Genomic DNA, 26073 nt, shown 5'->3' with positions numbered 1-26073 from the left:
AGATACGTTTCAGCAAGCATTCCCTGCAAAGAAACCCTGCTGTGACACAAGCGCATGGGTTGGGATGCTCTCCTTGTGCTTCCCTGTCCCCAGAGCCTTGAGGCATCACGCTGTGTGGAGGCATTCGTGCTTCACCAAGCAAGCACTCCCTGCACGGCGCTGCCTGCGTGCTCACACCTCAATGACCAGCAGCACCGAGGGGATGGGGCTGCTAAAAACAGCATTTCCTTGCGGTGTTTTCCAGGCTATTTTTGATTCCCCATTTTGATAAGGTCGACTGGCTCACTGCTAAAAATAACCAGTCCTGGCAAAGCGAGGACAAAAGGCAGAGTATTTATAACCACCAAACCAAAGTGCATTTGTCACTGGCCAGTCGCTAGCGTTTTGTGTAAGCTGGTAATAAATACTGAATTAATTGGAGTGAAGAACGAGTGCACCTTGCTCCTCCAAGCATCTCCAACAGGATACGCGTGGGTTTTTTTGTATGTAACCTCATAGGTTGCCTTGTGTGATCTGAATTGCTTCAGAAAAAAACAACAAAAAAACAAACCAATCCTCACTTAGAGGAGCCTCTCCCACTAAAATGGCCGCATGCGTAAAAGCAGCTCTATTTGTTTGCATGCCTGATATTTCAGATGCAGATATGGCTGGGGTGGGATTCACACAACTTACTCCATGAAGAAGGTTTATTTAATTGTCTTTCCAAAGAGATATATAGTCATGCCAATGGCAGAAAGGCACACCATGCAGGAAAATACCTCCTCTCACTGGAAAATTCTAAACATCCCTGTGGAATAAATGTGCTGGAAGGAGGGGCTGGAACTGCTCCTGGCGAAGACCAGAAACCACCCAGCATCCTCTGTGCTCACACGAATGGGAACAGGAAAACAGAACTTACAAGCAAAGGCAATATGATCACTTATTAAAATTACAGTGGACGTACACAGTGAAGGCTTATACACACGTTATACTCAACTTGATGGCCTTTTGGATTTCAGATGAAATATTGCTTTATTTATTGTTTTATTTCAGTGTAACTCTGAGCAACTTCATCATTTCAGATGCTGGTCTGTTTGCCTGTTGCTTGCCAAACTGGATAAAGAAATGCAGGGGGCACTCAGAGCTTATTCATTTCTCTACATATTTATTTATTTACTTCTGCCACGCAGAGAACAAGGAATAAGCCTGTTAATGATGCTAAGGAGCAATAGTGTACGCAGCGCACATCCGGCAGGGAGGCAGCAGAGTGAAGGGAACAGTGACCAAGGAGCTCCTGCACAGAGGAGCCCTGCTGCAGCTCCCTGGAGCAGCAGCCATCCTGGCAGGGCATTCAGGTAGCAAGCTGCAGCCAGCCATTGGAATGACTGAAACGCCTGTTCTAATAGTAGGCTCCCAATGTCACATTTCTTTACCTTCATTTCTAGTTATGTTCTGAGTTTCCATCATCAAGCTAACTTTGCCCAGTGGGGAGTTCTTCAGGAAGTTGAAGCTGAAAAAACATGAAAAACAATCCAGGCAACAAAATATTCATCTCCTTGCTAATTCTAGTTGCCATAAGCTCAGGTGGAAGTGACTTTGCACCACAGTGTGGTAGCTGTGGGGATCTTGAAAATGTATTGCAGCCTCCGTACTGCGGAAAGGTGCGTTTCACTGGTCTTTTCCACATGGACAGTACAAAAAATCCACTTTTTGAACAGTAAAACTCTGCATCGAAGTGAATGCTGGATAGCAATATACTCCAACCATCGGGATGGGTAGGAAGTCTAATGAAAAGAAGCAGGGACAATTAACAGCTTGAACTTGTCCTAAGAGTCCTCTAAAATGCAGTTTCAATGAATGGCTGTACAGCCTTGCTTTGTCACTTCAAAGAGCTGTCTCACTTGATTTTTGTTGCTCAGATACTCCATGGGATAAACAAGTGGGCAAGTCATTAAGTCCACGTGTATTTTGGCTGCATGTTTCACCTCCCACTCGTGTGAGGAAAGCTGTCATGTGCTGCATCTTTCTCGGTGGACAGTCAAGTGCAAATGCAAAAGAAATGATAATAACCTCAGAGTGTGCTTAGAACTGTTTTACATGGAAATGTAAGAAACTACTAAGCAAATACATCGCTTCCATCTATCCTCTACCCTTGCCTCCCCTTACTGCCGTCTGAGATGGAGTAGTCCATCTGTCCACAGCACTGCCTGCACCTCAGCCCCTGCCCCTCACTTTCCCCAAAGTTCTCCACAGATACATCACCAAAGTGCAGCTGCAGTACTTATCTGCCACCTATGCAAATATCAAATTATGATATAGACACACACTTTTGTCACTTGTTACGTGTCTTTCTGCCCAAATGTACAACACCCAAGAACAAAATCAACAGAACCGTAGAATAGCCAATCACTGATATTCTACCATGTAAAATAACTGTAAAAAGAAAGCTCTTTTACTTGAAGACTGGTCCAGAGAATAACCTAAATTATTTCTAGTCTAAATTTTATCTTTCACCTCTTTATCTCATTATATTCAGACTTTAAGATATCAATAAATGTAACGTTAAAGAAACCAAACAGTTCTGCATCTGAGAAAGAAGCTTTCTAACAAAAGTACTTTGTCACCACGATACAGTGTCTTTCAAAATGGAAAAGAGAGGAAGGACAGGAGACCAGAGAATGCAGTTTAGTCAAGAAAACTGCTTTGCCAATTGATAGACTTACTTGTCCAGCTAACAGTGAAAGGTGCCACCTTGAAAGCCTGTGGGCATAAAGTGGGTACATCCAGCACGGTAGTGCAAGGAACATTCTCGGTAGTGTCCTGTGAGTAATCTCACAACTAACCAGAAGGGATGGACCTCAGCAGTAGGGAGGCTGCAGAGAGAATATCGCCTTTCCATCACCTCTCCGCTCCTAGTTCTTTTGGGGACGTAGTGGCCTAACAAGCCAATGGGCACTTTTTATTTATACAAAGTGAAGGACAAAACCAAAAACAGGCATTTCACCAGTCAAGGGGGTTGATGCTGATCCTAGAGCAGAATGGAAACCAACTCAAAATGAAAATGCATTACAGAACTCAAACTAAATGACCATGTTCTAAGAGCCTCACACAAGCTTATTTACCCCTTACTGAGGCTACCTTAGAACTGACATTTTATCTCCCAAAAACATCTCTTTGTGAAAACAGTCATATTCTGGCACTGAAATAATTGCTTCCGTGTATCAGTAAGGAAAAGGGAAACCTTACACATTTTAACAATCTCAAACCCCACCTTCCCAGAAAGAGTGAAACGAGAAGTATATAAAAAAAGACGCCATGACACCACAGGACCTTATAAGAGAGTTAAGAGCATATTCATTAGAAATGAAATACAAAATAAAATGATGCAGCAGGTGAACAAAACCCCCCACCGTTCCCTAACCTCACCCCAATCCAAGGAAATCACCTATATAATACAAATCAGAGACATCAAGTGGGGTAGAGGAGGGGTTTTACAAAGTGATTTTCTCGCTGTACAGAAAATATATTATTTGCTGAAAGTCAATGCTGAGCTGTTAGGGGCCCAGGACCATTCCTTTAATGCTCAAAAACATGCCTACAGGTACACTGGCCCCTGCTGTTCCCTCATGAGTTTGTTGAACACGCTGTAGATCTCTGGCTTTCTCTATGCAAGCTGTTCTGCTGTATTTTTCTGTAGCCAATCGGATGAACGCATCTGCTGCTGCAGGAGGCCAATGAGGTCACTGAGATTGGAACTACCAGCACAGGAAGATTCCTGGTGGCGAGATACAAAAATGACTTCATCTGTGCTATCTGCTTTGCCATCCTGATCTGACTGACAAGGCTGCTCCTTTTCCTCAGACAGTATCTCCTGCTCTCGTTCTTCCAAAACCTTGCGGATCCGCTGCATGCCTGCAGTTGTAAAAGGAAGGGAAACATTAGTGGGTGAATCTAAGTAAGAGACAACGATCTCCAAATCCCTGTCAGATCCAGAAAAATTTGGAGCATTGAAGGAATTAAAAATGGAAAGACAAGAGGATAATAATTATAGGGTAGCTCAGGACTAAGGAGTGGAGGAAATGGTGCAGCAGATTCTCTAGTGGAAGGAAAAACATAAGAAAGCATCGCTTACCCAGCTGTAGTCGGTGGGTCTTGTCAGCAAAGATGATGCGGAACCATCCAGGTTCACTGCACTCAAAGGCTTTGCCACACGACAGGAGGACCTTGTTATCAAGAAAACGCCTCCAGAGCAGCATCTCCTCCTCAAATGTTCCCGTCCTAAGGTACTGCGAGAGTCACCAGAAGGGCCAGAGGTTAGTCACATATAGGCTAACTCACAGAGACCCTCATGAATTTGTGATGCCCACGAGGTCTGCAAAGGCCGGGGGAGACACCTTTTACCTCTGAAACACAGCAGTTGTGATATAAAGGAAGAAATGGGAAGGGAAGTAGCTTGAGAGCGGTAAGATTCCTGCGAGGAGGGAAATGCACAGGCAGAAAAAAGGAAAAGCATGCACAGAAATAGCAGGCCACCCGTCCCTCTGCTCATCAGACAACAGAGGAGACTTTAACAAAAAGCTTATCACAATATTGAACATTCCCCTGGACAAAGCTGCACCTCGTAGCTGCCCTCAGCCCAGGAGGAGCCTCCTTTCCTAACACTACCAACCTTTCGGAAATCAATCCAGACAAAGAAGCCTGCGTTGCGGTTGAGAAAAGGAACCCCGAGTGTCTTCAGCTCATCCGTCACATACGTATGGGCAGCTTTCAGGCGGGCATGGTTGGCCCTCAGGTACACCTGGTTGATCCATTCTAGCCAGAAGATTAAAAAAAGAATCAATCACAAAGGGACTAAGAATAAAAATCACAAATCGACTAAGGTTTCTAAAACAGCCACAGTTCCTTTTTACATTTCTCCCTTCCACAACTCCTTTTTTCATTTCCTCAAAAAGCAGAAATGGGGACAAGAATTACGTAGCAGTTTCATGCACGTACACATCTTCTTTACCACTCTGCTGTGCTCATGGCTCTTACAGCTGGAGCGCCAGCACCCCAAGACCAGGGTAAAGCTAGAAGTCCCCTTCCGTTTCCCTCTTCATACAAGGTTGTGTTCCCTGCTCTGTACATTTGCTGCTTTTACACATATAGTTATCACACTTCTTCAGAGCTGCTCCTCCATGTCTGCCGATGAAGAACCCTGCAGTGTTCCTCTGCTGTTGCTGTCAGCCACAGCTTACAGAGGCAGCTTCAGGATAATGGACAACTGCTGACCACACAAATAAGAGACCACTGGGAAAAATAAAGGGACAGAATCCCCTCAAGTACCTAGATAACAGGATGGCACGAGGATCCTACAGTAGCTGCTGACTCACCTCTGTCCCTAAGTAGCTGTGCAACTTTGTGCTGGACTGGTCCACAAACGCCATGGAAATAACACAAAGAAGCCACTGCATTAGCAACATCCTGGTTCTCCGTATACAAAGTACCAAAACGAATCCCAGAGACGGCAAAATCCTGCAAAAGACACAGAGAGACTACTGTTTTGAACAGGAAGGATGGGCTCCTACTTACACTGCTTTGTTCTTTCTAACCCGAGGAGACTGAGGATACCAGTAAGGAAGCCGCAGCACAGCAGCAACTGGCACTCACCTTGCTTATTCCCCACATCACGTGAGTCCTCTGTGGATCAGGCAATCTGTATGTAGAAGGATGCAGATGGGCAATTAGTGTCATAGCTGCTGAAGTTTTGGATCACCAGTGCAGCGTTGCAAAAACAGAGAGGCAGCATTACACAGTGGCAGTGCAGCACAGATCACCGGTCAAGCAGGGAAAACCCAAATTTGACCTGCCTTTAGAAGCAAGGAACTCCCAGGAACTAATTTTAGACACAATTTTTAAGTATTTCAGATGTAAGCATTTCAGATACTCACGCTAAGTGCTGTATTTTATGTGCAGATTTCCTGCATGTACTAAGTTTGCAAATGTAATGCTAAAACTCGATACGTTTTCTACTCATTTAAAATAATTTTCTTTCTTTCAAACCACAACACTTTCTACAAAGAGATTCACAGTCGTAGAATATCCCGAGTTGGAAGGGACCCATAAGAACCATCATCAGTACCTAATAAAACTCATTCCCAAACCTCTAACAACACTGTGATCAGTCACTACTGTACAAAAAAGAGAACGTAAACAGCAACAGAAGGTCTTTACAGCCATCAACAGAAGTAAGAGAAAGAGGTAAGGAACGCTGAGGTGGGAAAGAAAAAGCCTCGCTTCCAAGGAACGAAACAATCATCTCCAACTTTTTGGGGACTATCACAAGCACATATGAAAGCACACGCTAAAAAAAGCTAAAATAAAAAGTCCACTATATAAGGCAGATTCAGAATTCGCTTGCTCATGACTTAACTTCCAGTCACAAGTTCTCAGCAAGGCATCATGTTGAACTGTCACTGGAAGATGGCCAGGGAAGTAGGAGCTGATTTTACCTGTCCATGCCTAGGACACTGTGAAACGTGGCTGATTCGTCAAAAACTGACAGCATGTAGATCTCATCTACTATCACATGCAATTCGTGCCTGCAAAAGGACAAAATGGAAATTAGAAAAGAACGCTGCTTCTGGATGAGAAGCAAAGAGAAATTCAGAACCCTGCAAAGACTACCTTCATACAACAAATTCTGCAGCACAGTCGATTTTTTCACAACTCAGAAGGTCTGTTATATTTAACTATGCACATTGAACTGACCGAGAAGATATTCACAGATAAATTAAGGCACAGCAAGTAGACCACCAGGCTCCGAAAGCCGTATCTGCCTCTGGATACCTCAGCCTTCCAAACAGGCATACCTTTTAGCAAATTCCAGGTAGTCCCGTAGCTCTGACAAGGAGTAGATGTCCCCAAGGGGATTCTGGGGATTCAGAAGAATTAAGGCCCTTACAGTTACTCCCTGCAGAACACAAACAACACGACAGTAAGAGAGCATTCACCGCGGGAAAACTTTCAGTTTCTCCAAGGAGCAGTGAGTGTGATGCAAGACCCAGCCTCTACTATGATATTTCACCTCAAAAGTCAGATTTGTATGAGAAAACTTTTAGCCATAAATGACACTTTTATAATGATGGCACTTGCAAAGTGAACTGTGGAAAATATCATAGAAGGAATCTATGAGTTTGAAAACGGTGAGTCTGCAATGATTGCTGCTCGATTATAAGAAAGATGCCTTCACACATTCTCAGCATGAGAGAGAACTCTCTCTGGTCTGTATCAGCATTGTTAAGTAGCAGGTTACTGAAGACTGCCCATTAATAAGGCAAGAAAAATAGCAATTCGAGGTACGTGGATGTGAATTGCTCATAGTTAGAGCACAAGTGGCTGGTGATGTCAGAGCTGCTAATGATCTAAAGATCAAGCTAAACGTACACTGGGTTTAGGATAATCTCAAAACTTCCAGACTAAATACTCAGATGGGTGGTACACATCTGTACTTACCTTCTAGATTTGCCTCTCACTCCCTCCTGCAATTCACGCTGCTCTTAGCGGATGCATTTGTACTACTTAGAGCAGTACATTTTGGGTAACCCAGCTGGCACTGCTGAAGGAAAAGCCCTGAAAAGACCCTACGCTTTAGTGCATGCCCAGGTACGCATGATACAGTGGGATTCCTCCTGGAAGTGCTGCTGAACGTTCTACCACAAGAGCAGGCAGGATTTGCAAGCAGCCTGACCTCACGCTGTCTATAAAGACCCTGAGAATGCCAGGTGCTAGATTTTGGAAATGTTTTGCTCTTCAGGTCACATCTGGGACCGGCCATCTCAAACATACTGTAGCCTTGACCCGTAATGAGAAGCTCATCTATACTCACCTCTGCCAGGGCATCCCGCAAGGCCTTTTCCAGTTTTTCCACAGTAAGCTGAAAAGGCCGAGTGCTTGTTCCAGTAATCTGAAACACACCACAAAGATAAAATTAACAAGGCCAAACTATTTCAACAACCCGCCTCGAGCCATTCCTCAGAAAACAAAATAAAAACCCAACAATAATGACTAGCATCCATCCTCTTCCTCTTTTATATTACAGAGAGAAAAAATACATAAAATCAAAGAAATTTTCACCATAGACTGGCCACGTGCAGAGAATTCTCTGGTTATCCTTAATGACTAAAGCAATGTCAGATAGCCATGTGTTCTTACACCTCTGGGACAGACCATTTCCTATAGAATAATACATATGCCTGACTCCAAAATGGCTATTTTTCCCCACTAGGTGCCATTATTATATATTTACAGGGAGCACGACACAAGAAAAGGACAACACCAGAGACTAGATTAATGGTCTTGGAAGTTTCTTGGAAACAAAGTGTCTAATTTTGCAGCTATAAATGAAATCACAGGCGGCTGCCTAGCCTTGTTCTGAGTCCCCAAAGCTTGGCTCTTTCCTGAGCCAATTGTTTTTTAACTGCAGAGGTCGGTATTCCCTTTCCTCAACTCCTACCTTGCTGTCTAAATAGGCGTACACCAGCTTGACGTTGCCATACAGGAAGACGCTCTGGGTGATACCACCATAAAAAGGAGTAGCAATCAGAACAGCCTCTGAAACCAAGACAACAAAACTTGTTAGCAACGGATTGCTGTCCTTCCTTCTCCTCTAATGGACTTCAGTTGAGCATGAAAGCTTTTCTACAGTTATGCACTTTGGAAATATCGTAATGTTACTACTCTTTTTCTCCGCTTTCTTTCTGTATCAGTTCTACAACCTTCTGCAAGAACCGGTACACTGTACACCCATCCTCAGTATCCCAGGTAAGCATAAGCAGTATATACCTTGCAGCAGTGCTAATTCCCCACTATTTCACCTCCACAAAATGGCATTAAAAATAACTAACACATTATTTCCAAGCAACAATAACAACAACAACAAAAAACACATTAAAGATATTTTCCAGCAATCCACTTACCCCCTGGATCACAAAGGACTGTAGCTAATGCAGAAAACAAGGAGCCACAACCATTCAGAATAATCACCTAGAGAAGAAAGAGAGAGGTTAGTGATAAATACGTCCATAGAAACACCACCACAAAATGTCTGACAAAACCAACAAAACACATTTCCCTCCCTAATCCTTTAGCATGGATGCTCCCAGAGCTTTCCTGCTGACATCTTACTTCTACTGGAAACAACATTAACCCCGGACTTTGTTTCACGATCCTTTCTCCAGTTGCCTTTTTATTATGTTTTATCTTCTCTTTGTGATAACAGCAGCTCCTACCTCCCGCCAAATTTGTGCAAGAGCATAAATAGAAGTATAGAGAAGCAAGTTTGTCTCCCATTTCTAGAAGACTGATGCACAAAGGCCTCGAGAGTTTCAATCCAAGCATCAGGTAGAATCTGCTGCCTTGGAGAGGCAATGATCAGCAAACTGATCAGTGATGACTTTAGTTTATGTGAAGCAGCGTTTTCTGCTGAGTTACTGCAGCCAGAAGAGCAGCAATAGTACTGGCTCCTGCAGACTCTCCCACCCAGCAAAAGCAGGACTCATACGTGCACCGAGCCTGGCCTGCACCCCTCCCAAATCAGCAAGTCCTGCAAAGACTCAGGTATTGACACCTTCCTTATAACACCATTACAAGGTCTGAAAATATCTTGCCAGGTAAAACTGCCGTTGGCTCAGTGACAGATTTTGTCCTGTGGTATAACAGCAAAATAGTATGAAATTAAACCCATCAGAAACAACGGGCACTCTTTGTCAAGGCTGAGGGACACGAGCCTGGTAGGTCCCAGAGCTGAACAAGGAGATAAAAACAACAAAAAGCCTCACTGGGAGCAATGGAATGAGGAGCTGGCAACAGAAGTAAAGAATAAGGCAAATACACAGTAGAACTGAAATGTTTTGGCTGACGTGTGCATCAAAAGCGACTAAAATGGCTATGATTCAATCTCATTTACATGATAAAAGGCTGTCATATTAGAAAATCAGTTGTTTAAAAAAATAAGATGAAATTGTTTGATAACAAATGGCAATACATTAGAATAGACACCAATGGAAAGTGGGTTACCCACATTTTCTGCCTTAAGAGGTGCAGGGGCCTTGCAGTAATAGGTCAAAAATCGAGCCACTTCCTCCCGTAAACTGAGAAAGACACAAAAGCAAATATTGATTCAGCTTATTCTCCAAGAGGCTGGGCTTCCCCAGGTCCACATCTCAGGAAAATAAAGCCAGGGCACAGTAAAGTTTGATGCAGACAGCCCATGCCACAGACGTGACTGCTACATGTGGCAAAGGCGTCATGGACAATGGCTACGGCTGCACAGACATTTCTGAAGAGCATTAAAGAGAACTGGAGGACTTAAGTCCTCCATTTTAATAGGGCTTCAAGGAACTTTCTGGAGTTATCTCATTTGTTAATGTTTAGAAAATTAGCATCTTCTCTTACACAAAATGATTTTAAACTGGATTTTCAACGCATTTTTCAGTAGGATGACCAATCAGTGTCTTGAAAATAAAAAAATATGATTCTACGACCTAGAAGAAGTTTTAACTACTGTGTAAGAGAAGTGGTTTGTACTCATCCATTCTGTTTTCAGACAGGTACTCAAACAGAGAAGAGTTACAGAAATGAGAGGACTTACAACATGTGTCCCTTCCAGTCAGGATACTGAAGCAGCAGTGGCTCCATGAGGTTCATATCGGTCTGTGTCAACTGTGAGCAACAGGAAGACACATTAAAAGCACAGTCACCAATTTCAGAAACAGAGAGAGAATCCATGGGCAGGCACGCTTCTGCATAGACATGTACACACAAGACTTCAACGGCCTTAAAACTGGACTGAGAAAGCCACTGACCATCAGAATTAAGGCAGCTCGGAGGGGCAATGAACAGCAAGCTGATCAGTGATAACTTCCGCTTATAGGAAGTGGGGGCTTCTGGCAAATTATTGCAGCCGAAACTTCACTGCACAGAGATCTACCAAAAGGATGCCAAATAGTTTATTCTGTTCTTAAAGTCAGAATCACCCGAACTGCACAAAAGCTTCACAGCCCCTTTTTATGTTTATGTTTAGATACAGAATGCATGTTGCTTTTATCTAAACATTTCCAGGATTGTAACTTTCAGGGTTTCACATAATCCAGTTCTATGAAGTTGCGAGGGAAAGTGCAGTCACGATCAGGGAAAAGAGGACATTTTAAGTGAACAAAAAGGGAGCAAACAAATGTTATGTACAATGTACCTTGCAAATATTTGATAGCAACTAAGTCTATGAGTTAATACTAAAAGGACATGACACGTGAGTGGCGGTGCAAAGGAGGAGGGATATTTAACATGCAGTGTGAAAGTCTACCAAGTTATAACAAATCCACAGCATTCCGTATCAGTGCTTAATAACTCGTGCCAAGCTTTAGAGTTCAAAGACACTGTCCTCATCCCATCCCATGCAGAACTGCAACCTGACATATGAGATTACAGTTCCTTTATTCACCTGCAGTTGTTCTTGATGTCTGCGTAGCGCAGAACTACATCTCCTTAGACCTCTCTCCTAAACTTATCTAGATAACGCAACACAAAACCTATCGGCAGACTTGGCCAAAAATGGCCATGCAGTAATGAAGAGGAGAACCCGTAAGGATAACTGTCTACGGGCTAAGAGACCAGATGGGCCAACGAAAATGAAGATTATCTGAGATCTCATACCACAGAATGTCAGCCAATTTAAGGGCCAAAAGTTGAAGGCAGAAATCCAATACACTGCTTTGCTCAGTGGAAACTGGGTACTTACTGTCCCCAGCAGCAATAAATTATGTTTTCCCTCAATCCGAGCTGATGCTGCACTCAGTGAACCCTTTCTGTAACTCTGGGATGCGATGAAGAAGCCGGAAGCAGTAACTTCTTGCCACGTGCATGACAGCTCATCACACTACAGCTCATTTCCACAACAAGGCTAATGAAGACGTGACTTGCAGCCGTCTCCTTCTGCACTACTTGCTGCAGACACTGCGTTAGTTTGGGGAAAGGATGGTGAAGGAAGGGAGGCACAACCTACACAGCCCATAGGGCACCTTCTGAGCACACAGCCACCAGGCAGCAGCTCTGCCTTACCTGTTCCTTTAGCTGGAAGGCCAAGCGATGGGGTAGCATCCCCGAGTCAGTGGTGTGGGGGGAAGGAATAAAAGGAACATTTTGAGGGTGGGAATTGGAATGGGAGTAACAGCGAGTTTCAAACTGCAGAGACCGACTGTCAGTCACTGGGCTACCTTCCCCAACCCAAGTAGCTGCAGCTAGGAAAAGAGCAGCCTTTCCACCCTGGGGGCTGAATCTGAGCAATAATTTTAATGAAAAATCAAGAAACACTCCTCTAAGGCACAGCTCTGTTGTTCTCTTTTGCCTTTTTTTGTTTAATGAGTTATGCCATTTGTTTCATGGAACTGAACAAAGCGTCCAACTAGCAGCTGTCCCAGTATGATTTCAGGAGATTTCATGAGATGTCACATTCACTGCTGCCATCCTCTCAAACCTTAGATAAGTTCAGAAGTGGGCGCTCAAACTGTGTAGCTTCACAATGGACAGAGTCAACTTCCTCTGTCCCAAACTGTGAAGATTCTTGAAATTAAAGAGTCTGAAGTAGTTCTGAAACCTCCGTACGAAACAGAATACAGTCAGTAAGAGAAAATGAAATGCATCTTATCTTCATTTAAGTACCGAGTCTTAAGTATCTCAATGAGCCAAGTACGCTCCTTCGGGGAAACACAATGAAAAGGAATAGAAAACTCCCTGCTCCTGTCCTCCTGGAACAATAACATCAATAAGTATACTAATAGCTGGTTTCAGAAGTGGCTCTCAACAGTAAGAAATCCATGAGGAAAATCTACCAGAGAAACCCCAGCAGCAGCAATAACTCTAGGAAAAACACGGAGGAAGAACCACATATTCTATTTGGTACTTCTCCTAGGACCAGGACTTACCCGTTTGGACATCAGGTCAAAGCAGAGCTTATTCTCACTGGTGCCAAAATTAATTATGCCCTAGAAAAAGAAACAGTGTATCATTTGTGGACACACACACACACAAAATCAACACGTATGTACATCACCTTAGCTGTCATTCCACTGAATTGCCCCCAGAAATCTTACCAAGGAAAAGTCACACCATGGTTCATGTAGCAGTATATAACTAGAGAGGTACATATTCAAGTGTGTGTTCACAGACACATCTCAGGCACTCAGGCTCTTAGGCAATAAGCGTTTTGCAAATGGATAAGTACTAACAGTTACAGTTTATTCCTCTTTACAGAACATTTACCTCATTCTTGAATTCACTCATCAGTGTGCATCTAACTGCAAACACACACGAAACAGGTCCTAGAAAACTGAGGTTTATGCTTCTGCAGCAGTTTAAAGAAATGTTTCTGAAACATTTCTTCATCAAAATGCAGTTGTTTATCAGTCCTTCTGTTCCACTCCACTCGTTCTTTCAAATGCCACATAGCACACAGCCATGAAGAGTGGTTAAAACATCAAGTTTTCCACTCTGAAGAGGCAATTCTGCAGCTGCAGGGCTCGGGTCTGGCCCTGACTATTTAATAAGGTGTTGAGTGCTAAAGAACTCCAGTCCACCAGCACATTCTCAACACTGGAAGAAGCTAAATAAATAAATCAAAAACGCACATCAAATGGTGTCTAAACAATTGGCTGTGGATGGTACTACTAAAGGTCAAGTCCAAATTTAGGTATTTATCTACTTTTCACGTCGTTAGTAGAAGTTAGCAAAAGAGCTAGCAGTTAACATATAACACATATATTACTGTGCTTCTAGTTTGCACTGTCCTACACCATGACTGCAGTTTGGGATCAGAACAAAACATCTGGACGTCTTCAAGTCGTTCAGGATCAGAATTGTAGATCTATTTAAAAGTAATCCCCAGATAAATCATTATTTCCATTCCCTGTATTTGTTACTCATTCAGTACCAAACATCAACACTCAGCCTCTGTGCCACCAGGGGGCGTGTGAGGAGCTGCGTACCGAACAGCGGAGCTATAACAGGCAGAAAAAGTCCCGAGCGTTAGTTAAAGAGACTCACTCACGTTGGGGTTTGTGTCTTCATCATACTTGTCAGCGTGGTACGCTTTGTACCCCTCCTCATCGGAGCCCTGGAAGACGCTGGCCACGTTACCACGAGCGGAGAGGTACGGGCTGCACCGGAACCCCTCCGAGGGGCAGAAACCACGCATGTCACTCCGGCTCCCGGCCAGCCCTCGGGTTCTCGACCCCCGCTGGTCGCCTCCTCCCACCCGGCCCATCAGTTCCGACAGCGTTTGTCTGAAGTCCAGGCCTCGAGGCATGGCCAGGGAAGGGGATGCGCTGCCGTGGCTCTGCTTCAGGATGCTCAGCATCTGGGCAAAAACGTTGAACATGCGGAACTCGTGCTCCCGCTCCAGCTCGAAGCGCCGCTGCTCCAGCTGCATCCGCCTCTCCTCCGCATCCAGGTCCCGCTGGAACCGCCGCTCCTCCATCTGCAAGAAACGCTCCTCCATGGCCCGCTGTGATGTCAGGGTCTTCAGTAGGAGGTCATCGAGAGGGTCCTTCACACGCTGGCCTTTCCGCTTCTTCCGCAGGCGGTGCAAAGCGGAGAAGCCGGGCCGAGGAACTGCGTTCTGCATGCGGGATGAATTGGCCATGCTGGGCTCACTGAAACCTGTGGTTGCGTGAAAGTAGGAAAAAATGAAACATGAGGCAAGATAAATGCTATGGATGTGCTTTGCTGCTTCCAGCTGCCTGACCTAGAATACACTACAGCAGGATTTTTAGGGGAAAACAAAGCAAAATCAATCGAGCACATCTTGGAGTATGCAACTTTGTTTGCAGTCTTTGACTTCACATGCCAGGCTCGCTACTGTGCTGCAAGCCACTGATTTGAATCTCACTTACCTTCTGAATTAACCTCAGTGATCACTACTGGGGTTAATTCAAAGATCCTGCCCTTGGCTACCCACACACTCACCACGGTGAGGAGGACACAGCTCAGAATCACTTGGGTTGGAAGGAACCTTAAACATAATTTGGTTAAGATCACCACAGCTGTTCTTCCTGATCTCAGAAATGAATCTCACACTGACCATCACCTCTCTTCTTCCCAAGAAGGCTGTGCTCTTTCATCAGTCTATCCTAGACAGGTTGGAAATCTCCCTGGTCTCTAGAGTCTATCTTTCTGTGCACCCACACAATGGCCAACTGCGCTCATCTCCTGTAAACAGATCAGCTGTTTCTACCAGTGACTTCCAAACATGTCTTCTTTCCAAGTTCTAGTTAGCAGATTATTAAGCTGGGCAACAATTATCCCCAAGTATTCCCTGTTGTTGAGCACCCTAAAAGATGAGATGTGGAAAACATTCAAATGGAACACAAGGGAAGTTTCACCTGCAGGTTTACAGGTTGCAATGGAAGAAGAGGGTCTCCTGATACTATTGAGCATGAGGACTGCAGACAGCCCTGGTCACATTCAGTCAATACCAAAAAGCATGCAATTGCCTACTCCAGCTTAGAGTAGATGCCCCAGTCCTTTGGAGTTCATGTGCAGTATTCAGCCTAGAGCAGTAATTTTAGATCTTATTTACCTGTGCCAAGACGTGTCAGGAACTGCCAGAAGACAATTAATGCTGTTACCAGCCTTCTACTTTAAAGCTTTTTGGGGTATGAAAAACGAGGATTCAAACATCGGTGCAAAACAAAAAACAAACCACAGGTGTCTATCTGTGCTCCAGAATAAAACCAGCTCTTTCTGGGAAACAAGGCAGCAAACCCTACGCTGGAATACAGAAGACTATCCCTACCTGAAGGTGAAACACTGGTTTCAATGGGAATTTCCACTCTGGAGATGGGAGAGTCATTCTGGGCCCTCTCCAGGAAGGCTCTCTCCATCTCATGCTCTTCAGGGCATCCCTGCTGGTAAGACACAGCTGCCGGGGGCTCTGGGGTCAGGCAGCGCTCATCAGAGTTCACCTCCTCACATTTGATCTCCATCAGTTCGGGGTGCTGGGAGTGCCCAAAGGGCAGGGCAGGGGCAGCAAACTGGTGGTGGTAGCCCTCCACCACGCCGCCTGGCAGCACCTGTGTGGCCATCACACCGCCACCCATGGGCCCATAGGCCAGTGCAGGCCGGCTATTGAGCACTCGGTCCATCACGTCGTAGAACTTCCAGGTGCGGCCGCCCCGGGGGGCCTTACTGTTGTCCTTGATGCGCCGGTACTCCAGCTTCATCTTCTTGATCTTCTCGCGGCACTGGTCGCCGGTGCGGTGGATGCCCTTCTCGCGGAGCACCTCGGCGATGCGGTTGAAGACGTGCTGGTTGCGCAGGCAGCTCTCCAGCTCCAGCTGCACCGACTCGTCCGCCCACAGCTGGAGCAGCTCCACCACCTCGGGGTCCGACCAGTTACTGCCGCGCTCGTACTTCTTCCCCCGAAAATCCATCCCTCCCGGGGCTGCAGGCTCGCCCCTCCCCCCGGCTCCCGGCGCCCCGAGCCGAGCGGGGCCGTGCCGGGCTGTGCCGGGGGCTGCTCCCCGACCCCTCGGGGCTGCCCCCCGGCCAGAGGAGCCTCTCTCACCTCGTCCCTCACCGCCCCTGCCCGTCCCGGCCCTTCAGGGGCTACGCACGGCCGCCGCCGCGCTTGGCACGGCTCGGCACGGCTCTGCCCACCCGCTACAGCCGGGCGGAGCGAGCTAGTGGGGAGCCGGGCCGGCATGTTCACATCCGGGGTGACAGCACATGCGTGCAGCCTTATTCCGGGATAACTTTAGTCCGTGCCAGTCTCTCGCCGCGTTCCCGAGCGGCGCCGGGCTCAGCACAGCGGCCCCGAACCTCTCCCCGACCCCCGCCGTCTTCCCTCAGCTCTGCCCGGCCCGGCCCGGCGCTACCCGGCCAGTAGGGGCTGTGCGGGGTCAGGCCGTGCCGAGCCGTGCCAGAGCCGCCCCGCCCCGGGGAGGTGCCCGCTCCCCCGGTCCCGCCCGTCGCCCCGCCCGGCCGTGCCAGGCACGGCTCTGCTCGGCTCGTCCCCTCCGGGATAGCGCGGAGCGGTCCGTTTTGCTTCTGAAAGACACCGACGGACATCGCGGAGAGCAGCGGGGAGCTCCCAGAAGGAGCCGTGCTTGTGCCCTGGCTCCGGAACGAGTCGGGCCATCCGCGTTGGGGCACTACGGAGCACGGAGCGCAGAACGGCGCAGAGAGCCCGCACGGCACCCGGCCGTGCTCCTGGGGCACAGGGTGCTGCTGCCGCTCCCCCTCCGGGCCCTGCAGGGGGTGCTGCAGCCCCGCAGCGAGAAGTCCCCGGCGAGATCGCAGCGCCCCGACGGTGCCCGCGGCCGCCGTCAATGCGAGGCTGTCCGGGGCTCCGCTCATTGCCTGCTGCGGCTGTTGGAGGGCAGAGAGCTTCTGACCGAAACCGTGACAGTCACAGAGGATCCCCGAAATAAAGCACGTCGACCGAGATGAATGCTGGACCTGCTTTCCCCAAGGCAACCCTTCCTATTTTTTCACTAATTCTTCCATCTCTCTGCAGTGCAAACCTTTACAGCTGCCTTCCCCTAGCCTACTTGTTGCGTCGGCAGCCAAAGCAGGGGTACCGTTAGCCTGCTGCTACCAGAAGCCTATTTTAATAAGGAGCCTCAGCGCACGGCCGTGAGAGAAGCCAAGGTTTGTGGGGATCTCTGTTCCCAACGCACTCCTCGAGGCTGCCCGCAGAGGGCAGTAGGAGAGCCTCCAGAAACCTTTGTAAAGCAGAGCTAGGCAAGAAAGGGAAGGGAAAGAGAATCGTGGTTATTAAGCACCTTGATCTCCAGAGACTGACTTTAGGGTGCTGGGGAGGAGAAGTTAATTTTGTAACCAATGAAACAGCACGTCGGGTTTTCTGTAAGTTCTGGACAGGAGCACAGGACATGCCTAAGTGCTGGGTGTTTTCCACCCTCATGCTCAGTGCCCTGTCCACACGAAGAATAGGGGAACGGTGTTTTGCCCGCTTTCTGTGGGAAGGGCTGCAGTAAGAGGCAGGCCTGGGCACTCACACAATCTCATTAGCGCATCATACTAAATGCGATTCCCTGGAGCAGAAAACAGAAATGCTGTGAGGGACCGTGTCAAAGGCCTTATTGAAGTCCAGGTAAATGACATCAGTGGCTCTTCCCTTTTTCAAAGACATCTAGGTATCTCCTTCAAAGGTGCCTGGGTTCCTGTAGGTCCAGCTGTCGTAGCAACGTTTCTGTAGGTTGTGGCTAACTACAGGGGAAAGCTGTGATGAAGAGAGAGAAAGAAAAGCAAAGATAATGGCTCTTACTGGAACATGAGCACTCTAAGCTACTTCCCTCTTGACGCTGTTTATATTAGCCCATCGTGCATTTTTATTTGTTTGGGTTCTTTGCTTTTTGGCTGTTGCTTCTTCTCAGGCTGGATCTGGTCAGTACTGCGAGTTCTTTGCAAGGAGACATGCAAACGTTTTCTCCCTGTCCACAGCCAGAGAATGGTGTGGCCAGGTCAGTGCCCACAGACACAGCCAGGAGCCCTTCAGCTGCATGCAGGCCTCAAAGCCCACAGCTGTGGATCTCCGAAATCCCAGCTTGATATGATAAGCTGACTGCTTTTATCACAGAAAGTTGTGTTTTCTGACATGGTTATCTTTTATTTGTAAAGAGATACTAACACACTTGCAAATCTCTTAGGGAATATGGTGAGAGCCTGCAGGGATGCGTGTGGTTCTTTGCTCTGCAAAGACACGACGTGCTCACACTAGAACTGCACCCCTGAGGTAAACTCAAGAGATAAAATTTCATAGGCAACCATGCAACAAACCCAGGTCTCAGCCTTTCTCCCTCTCCTTGGCTGCTGCCCTGTCACTCCACCTGCTGCTAGATTTTGCCCCTCCAACTTGTAAGTAATGCATATTCTGACAGGATCTGTCACCGTTTGCCTTAAAAAGAGAAAAATGGAAGGCGAGGAAAGGAGCCAACTTACTGGCCCTTATCTAGTGTTAAATATAGACACAGCGATCTTCCTTTTTGGTCTGGTAGAAAAAGCAGTTATGTATAAGCATGGGTGAGAATCCTCCTGTATTTTCATTTATAATAACAAGCAGTTTACATAGCTCATGTAGTTATTTCAGGCAGAAGCTGAAACTGGGATCACGTTTCCTGTAGCACGACCTGAGCAGGACCTGTTCATCCACATAGTCTTTCCTAACCGGGGGTCAGAAGTGCCAGCAAGGCTTTTGCAATTGCAGGGGAAATTAAGTATTTATGTACAGTGGGAAAACAAGTTTAAAACAGAGCCCTTCCCACACAGCTGTAGTGCTGCCATGGGTGTCCTTGCTTTGCACATGGCTCAGAGCAGCTCAGCCCCATCCTGCTGCAGCATTGCTGCACTGATGGTGGAGCACTGTCCTCATCCTGACCTTCTTTTCTGCTCTGCCAGGCCTGAGAAGAGTACACTGCTCTGATTTAAGAGTAGCTTTTTGTCAGAGGCCACAAAAACTCATATCACTGTTTGCTCACTGAACAGAGAACTATGGGCACAGTATGCGTGTACCCACCTAGCTCAGCTGCACTTGGTTTCTTCCTGATCCAGGTGCAGTCCTCAAAAGAGAATACTCCCCTCACATGTTGTCAGTTCTGGCTACATTTCTTTCTTTTCCCTTTTGCTTTTAAGCTTTTCTTTGTGGCCAGACAGTGAGAGCTGCGGACCTTTCTGTTCTCCTTCCGCCCTTCTCCACATCTTGTGCAACAGCTTCAGTGATGTTGCCCTTAAGAACTCTGCAATTGCTCTTTCGATTCTAGGAACGTAATCTGTCCTCCTGTAACTATCAGGACACTCAGGAAGCAGCCTGAGTTACAGTGAGACAACATGGTCCTGCTGACCTCCATTACGCCAACTGTACAACGTGTTGGTGCCTCATCCAGCTTAGTCATGTTTTTCCAAACTTGGTGTGGAAATTCCAATCTTTATAAGGTAAACTTTTCAAGGAGGTTTGGAGAAATCACTGCTGAGTGGCTGTGCAAAGAACTGAGTGACAGGGAGGCTTCTGAGCTGCCTGAAGTCAATTTCTAAGTAAGCATGAAGTTTTTGCCAGCTTTCAGTTCAAATAACCACACTGAATTGATTGCTTTCTGGAAAGAAAACGTGACCAGAAGTTAGAATAGGATCATTATCTGCTACCATTAAGTAGATATTTGTTAGTGCTGCTAGAAGTCTATGTTCCCTTCAGAGTAGTGTGTGAACAAAACAAACAACTGGTTGTAAAAAGAAACACAGAACTGCACAGGACGGAATACAGTTCTCTCAAGACTGCAAGTCCTCCCACTTTTCCACGTGGACACAAAACCTGAAATCCTTCTGAAGGCAGTGGCCCCCAGGCACTTAAATTGCAGCAGATGAGAGGATCCTCTCATCCTGACAGTCATGCAACCTGTCGTTACTGTTTGGCAAGTAAAATAAGACTGAAGTCATCAATAAACGCACGCTGTCTTTGTTTCCAAAACAGCTGCAAAGCTGCTTCTCTCATCATAGAATCATCTCCCGTCTCTGTTCTTTGCCTGGCACGGACCTGCAGTGGTGCAGCCCAGACCACTGCAAAGCCAGACTATCAGCAGCTTGAGGCTGGAAGAGGAACCTTTTGGCCCAAAGGACTGTCTGGTTTTTGCAGCTATGCTGTCTAAATTCTCTGATGTGCTCTCTCATTATTTACTTCCCTACCTATAGCAGCGTTACTGTGACACAATTCCTGGAAGTCACAAGTGTTTCGTATCTCCAGTTTAAAACTCCCCAGTCTCTCTAAGCAGCCTTCTCAGTATACTCACTAAGAGAAAGGTTTCCTAATGCCTAACCTGCATGTCCTCCACCACAGCATAAAGAGTAAGGGAGAATCTTGTCCTATCTAACACCAACCAAAAAAGTCTTCATCCTTTTGCAGTGAGTGAAGAGGTTACATGCAGTTTTCTCAGCAGACTCAAAAAAAAAATAAAAATGAAGAGATAATCCTCTCTAGACGTCTGGTTATTTTTGTTTTTCTTCTCTAAGCTCTCTTATAAACCAATCTACAGCTTTAGGAATATGTGGTTGCCACCGTCAGGCATAATAATCCTGACAGAGTCACATCGATACTAGACAGTGAAAAGAGGCTTCTTCAGAGACGGCACTCACGTCTGTCCTAGGATAACACTGATCTCTGAACAGAGAAGTACATTCATATTGTGACCAATTAAGACCACTAAAACTTAAAACCTTCCTACCTGCTCTCCTACAAGCTTTTCTCTATCTTGTATTTCTTCAGTGGATCATGTATTTCTGTGCAGTGCCTTTCCATATCAATTCCTTTTCTGTTTGGTCCCCCAGCTTCTGAAGACCACTTTCATTTCTGATCCTGTTCCCCACGTGTCTGCGTACCTCCTGGAATGGCACTGTCATCAGGCTTGATAAGCGTCATATCTCTGTTGCACCTACAAAGCCATTAACAAGACTGACCGCCCTGGGAGGGTCCCTTACAGCCCCCTCATTGCTCCCCTCCCATCTGATGCAAAACCCTAAGGACTTTCCTGCAAATAGGCTTTTCTTTGGAGCTGTGCATCCATATTCCACCAGTTTCACCCAGAGTGCATATATGTTGCTGGTTTACAAATATCATGAAAATAAGGGTAAATAGCCTTACTGTAGTGGGAATATAGGGTGTCTCCTTTTTCTTCCCTGGTTGGTTACTCTGTCAGGAGAAGGAAAAAGAGAAAAAAAAAAGAAAAAAGAAAAAAAAAGAAAAGAAAAAAGGCAGTCTGCTCTGGTAGGATTTCTTCTTGACAGTCCTGTATGCCTGCAACTTATCACCTTGTTATCTTCAAGACTCTTATGCATGGGTTGTTTGTTCCACTTTTTCCAGGAACTGGGATGACTTTTGTTAGGTTCCTTTCACCTCCTTCTCCTTTCTTCAAAGACAGTTATTCTGTGTATCCTTTTCCTACGTTTTGGAATCTCACTCATTTCCCATAATGTCTCAGCTATAATTCCTAATACTTACGCTGATGTCTCATCCGGTTAGTTCCCCAAACACTGGACTTCATCAGATTCAGTGAATATTAAGTATCTCAGCAAGCTCCAAACTGTCAGAGATTGTTCTCCCCAGTGCTGCTCCTGAGTCAACCCATTCCTCAAAGCAGAACCACCACCATGCAACACTGGGTCTGACCTCATTACCTTTTCCAGACACCACCATTCCTTCACAATCCCACTGCAGAAGCAGCACACACTGATTAGCAAGCAAAGACATCGCGCTACAGTGGTGCAGATCCACATAGGAGGTTTGCACAAAGTTGTGCTGGTCTGGAACTGGTTTAATCCAACAGGCAGCACCTGCACCCCAATACACAGTATGTTCTCCCCCAGCAGACAGATTATAGTGAGCTATAACTATATAGCTCACAGATATAGTGAGCTATGAGTAACAGTCATCCCACTGCACCGGTACAGTTCCAAAGAGAAGGAAAAAGTGACTCAAAAGTCTAGCTGCTGCTCATCCCAGTATTGACTTCTACTTGGAAATGTTTCATGAGTCCTTATGACCATAACCCAACAACACAGTTGTGCAGCTGGTTCCCAGTTTACTACTATAAGGAAGAGAGGCATGGGGCAATTCAATCACTTTCCAACAGTCAAAAAGAACATGCACAAAGAAATGCCAGTAGATGATGCTGGCTGATTAGACCAAATTCACTGCCCCAACTACAGCAGCACCAGTTAAGAGGACCTGGGCTACCCTAGAAATGAGCCAGACCTGTTGTCTAAATGCAACTTTATTAATATTTCTCAACAATTGGAGCTCCAAAGCAAGTCTCCTAGAAAAGGGGAGATCAGGGTGAATGTTTGTCAATATTTGCTAATTTGTTGTCTAAAGCAAGGCAAAATATTTCCCAAACCTTACAACTGAAGGGAAACACAGCTGGAGAAAAATCTTGTTCTTACCTGTGGACTTAGCCAGCAAAAATAGGCTGTCAGTCAGTCAGTCAATCAGTTGGATGTTCCCCTAGGGTCCTAGGCACAGCTCCTGTCGTATCTCTGGCAAAAAGGCTGAGGAAATGCTCTTTTTCATAGCTGTTTACATTGTCAGGTGCGCTCATTAGACCTGGATTGCATCAAGGAGCTCCCAGAAAAGCATGTGGGAGAATCACACCCACCTCCCAGGCTTTTCCCAACCAGAGGGCATGTCCTTGTGCCCTCAACTAGGGTCATGTGCCTTGCCCTATTAAAGAGCAGTATGTTCACTAGTTATCAATCAACGGGCACAGGCTTCCCGGGGTGAAGGGAATGCTCAGAAATTACAGCTATTGCTAGAAATTTCTGAAAATGATTCCTCTCGGGCTGACAGGGGTGTTATTGCATTAAGTAAGAGGACAGAGTTTGTGTTGCAGCTTTTGGCAAACCTTTCCTTGAAGAACTCCATTTCGGTTCAAGCTGTACTGTGTTCAGTCATTTTAGCTGGATGGTGTTTACTGAGCTGTTCTCAAGCAGTGATTCATTCTGAAGAACTTCAGAAAACTTCTAAAAACATCTACGAAAACATTTCTAGATTTTCAAGTGAATGGCAGTTTGGAGCTGCTCTCTGGTCCAGATGTCAACAGCAATCAGACACCAGTGTCCGGAGGAACTCCAGCACACACTCTGCTTGCCACCCCAACATTCAGATTTGCAGAAATTTGAGGGTTTCTGTAGAGACCACCTCCTAACCTGAGACTGCCCCAAGCAAATTACTATTCCAGAGGTTGAAGCAATGCTTGAGACCCTGCTTTCCAGTGCAAGTTGAGGCCTCTTTGCAGGGACTCTCAAGCCTGCTGAAAGCCAGTCCCCACTGCTGATGTGCCGACACTGTTATTTCGGTGCAGTATGTGGTGGCAAAAGATTCTGTTCTGTTTTTGTAAGTGATTTTTAAAAATAGCTTTCCTGTGTAGTGTTAGAGAGTCGCAGTCCTCGTGCCCCAGATATACCCAGAAGAGGTGAACGATGCTCAGAAGCAAATGGAAACTTTCCCCTGTCATTGGTGAGTGACTGCAAGAGATGAAAGAACATTTTCAGTCTCTTTCAGTCCTCAGTGCATCTGGCAAGGGTTCTGAGAGGCTTTTGTGCCTCAGGAGTTGCACAGTGGGCATGGAGCAGATGTCAGCTCCACTCAGATTCCCTGTCTGGGCCACCAGGATGTGGCCACAATCACCACCAAATTCGCTAGCTCAGGAGAGGGAAGAGAGAACACTAGTGTTAAGAGGTGAGCTGAGTGGCCTCAACATGGGGCAGGTGTCTTTAGCTAAGCCTGTCCTCGCAGCCTCCATCCTTCCTAAATCAGGGACAGATGGGAGAAAGAAAACAGTCTGACGCACGCTCCTATCAAAGACTTGCAAGCAAAAGCCTTACATCACATTCCCACTTTCACAGACTTTGGTCAGTCCTGTGCACATCAGGAGTATATTCCCTACCCTTAAGAGACCCTGCTTTAACGTAACTCACATCTGAGTTGCCCTTAAAAGATCCCTTGCTGGCTAGACATAGTTCACTTCCATTCACACCATAATCTGTGGTTTTGAGTGCATTGCCACAGACTGAGAAATATAACTAACATCAGGGTAATTACACACGCAGACCTTCCCTTTGAAACGTGTATGTTATCACCATCTTGCTTTCCACTTTTTCCCCATGGCTTCAGTTTGACTGGAACTGCTTCAGTTCAGAAGGGACCGAGATTACAGTAACTTTTATGAAAGAAATTAATTACATTTCAAGCCAGCTATTTAGAAATGATGAATACCACACAGAAAAACCATTAAGACTGTTTCTGGGCCAGAGGTCATGACTGAAACAGGCTGTTCGTCCCACAAGGAAACCTGGCTTTTTCCCATTGGAAGCAAAAAGTATTTTGGCAAGCAGAGGCAGCATACACGGAAGTGTGTCCTGCCTGTGCCCACACTCCTTCAGTCTGATGGATGAGATCTTACTAACTCAGCCTCCATGAAATTCCTTAAAGTTCACTGCTTTTCAACATGAGAAATCAGAGGATGATTATATTCAGAGAGACAACAGTGTGTTTCACGCCAGCTCTCCTCCCTGACATACTTTGAACCTCTTTGCAGACAGATGGACACATCTTTCAGGAAGCATCAGAATCTGTTTAAGCTAACAACAATCTGCTTTGATTAGCAGTAGCCAGTTATAGACCACTCCACACCCCGTTTGCATCACCAACCTTTGAGGCAGGCGTCTTTGCTGAAGGAACGTCAGTAGTTGTAAGGCACCCAGGAGGCAGCGTCGTTTCTTGCTTACGTGTCTTTAGAGGGCATTGGGGTGGCAAACCTCCCGTCGTGCTGGAGTCACCTCCTAGCCATGTTCGCTTTTGCTCCAAGCCACTGGGAAAGAGTGAGAGATCCTTGCAGTCTCCCTCCCAAAGTCAGGTCCAAGCCACGTGGCTGTCCCACATGGAGAACACACCAGATGCTCCCCAAGTGATGCTGGGGAAAAAGCACAGGTGATCCGCTGAGTACACAGTCAAGGTCTAGCCTCTGGTCCAAAACCAATCGTAGTTATTTACGGAACAATCTGCGAGAAGGGAGAAGAGAACCAAGTTTTGCTTATAGCTTTTTGTAGATTTTTATCACCTCCAGTATTAAAAATGAAAACTGTAGATATCAACACACACACAGATATGTCATTCCCTGAGATCTGGGTATCGTTCAGTCTGATTCATAAAGACAGAATTTAAAACACCTTGTTTTCCACCAAATATTTTACTACTAGTATTATTGAGTTAGCAGATGTTTAGAAACAGCCATCCTGACCCCCCACTTTTACAGAAGACTTGCTTTAAATCTCCAGGTTTCTTGAGAAATAGTAATAAAGATGGGTATTTGACTCAGGATATCAGTGATTTTAGACTCACTCCACTTCTAGCTTCATGCTACAAAAAAAACAAAACAAAACAAAACAAAACAAAAAAAAACCCAAAAAACAAAAAAACCCCACACCAGAGCTAGGAAGGCATTACCATAAATGTAAGTTAATAGACCCTGATATTTCCATAGAATGGGGGCATTAAGAAGA

General features: G+C 46.0%; 1 protein-coding gene across 2 annotated transcripts; it reads right to left on the bottom strand.

The window, feature by feature from the left end:
- Positions 1 to 3307: 3307 nt before the first annotated feature.
- LOC140253377 (1-aminocyclopropane-1-carboxylate synthase-like protein 1) lies at positions 3308 to 25318 on the bottom strand. Of its 2 annotated transcripts, none has more exons than XM_072338896.1 (15): positions 25223 to 25318; positions 14060 to 14670; positions 12939 to 12998; positions 10610 to 10680; positions 10040 to 10109; positions 8937 to 9003; positions 8474 to 8571; positions 7847 to 7924; positions 6831 to 6931; positions 6471 to 6560; positions 5629 to 5674; positions 5352 to 5493; positions 4649 to 4791; positions 4112 to 4265; positions 3308 to 3891 (listed from the first exon to the last, which is right to left on the bottom strand). In XM_072338896.1, exons 2-15 carry the CDS (start codon positions 14651 to 14653, stop codon positions 3644 to 3646), a joined length of 1962 nt encoding a protein of 653 aa, XP_072194997.1. In that variant the 5' UTR covers positions 14654 to 14670; positions 25223 to 25318; the 3' UTR covers positions 3308 to 3643. The 2 variants fall into 2 exon arrangements, with proteins under 2 accessions (XP_072194997.1, XP_072194996.1); XM_072338895.1 differs by lacking the exon at positions 25223 to 25318 and adding an exon at positions 15806 to 16593.
- Between the last annotated feature and the right edge of the window lie 755 nt (positions 25319 to 26073).

This window comes from Excalfactoria chinensis, chromosome 5, assembly GCF_039878825.1.
Source record: "Excalfactoria chinensis isolate bCotChi1 chromosome 5, bCotChi1.hap2, whole genome shotgun sequence".
Classification (NCBI taxonomy): Eukaryota; Metazoa; Chordata; class Aves; order Galliformes; family Phasianidae; genus Excalfactoria; species Excalfactoria chinensis.
Note: the sequence above shows the minus strand (reverse complement) of the source record. Positions and strands in the feature narration are given on the sequence as shown.

What these genes read in the sequence shown, in the direction of transcription:
- LOC140253377 (XM_072338895.1), bottom strand. Translation starts at nt 16,442, where the DNA reads ATGGATTTTCGGGGGAAGAAGTACGAGCGCGGCAGTAACTGGTCGGAC. An exon ending in GACTGGAAGGGACACATGTT is followed by an intron (nt 10,110 to 10,609) that starts GTAAGTCCTCTC and finishes TGTCTTTCTCAG; the next exon opens with TTTACGGGAGGAAGTGGCTC. An exon ending in TACCTGGAATTTGCTAAAAG is followed by an intron (nt 6,561 to 6,830) that starts GTATGCCTGTTT and finishes GTCCTTTTGCAG; the next exon opens with GCACGAATTGCATGTGATAG.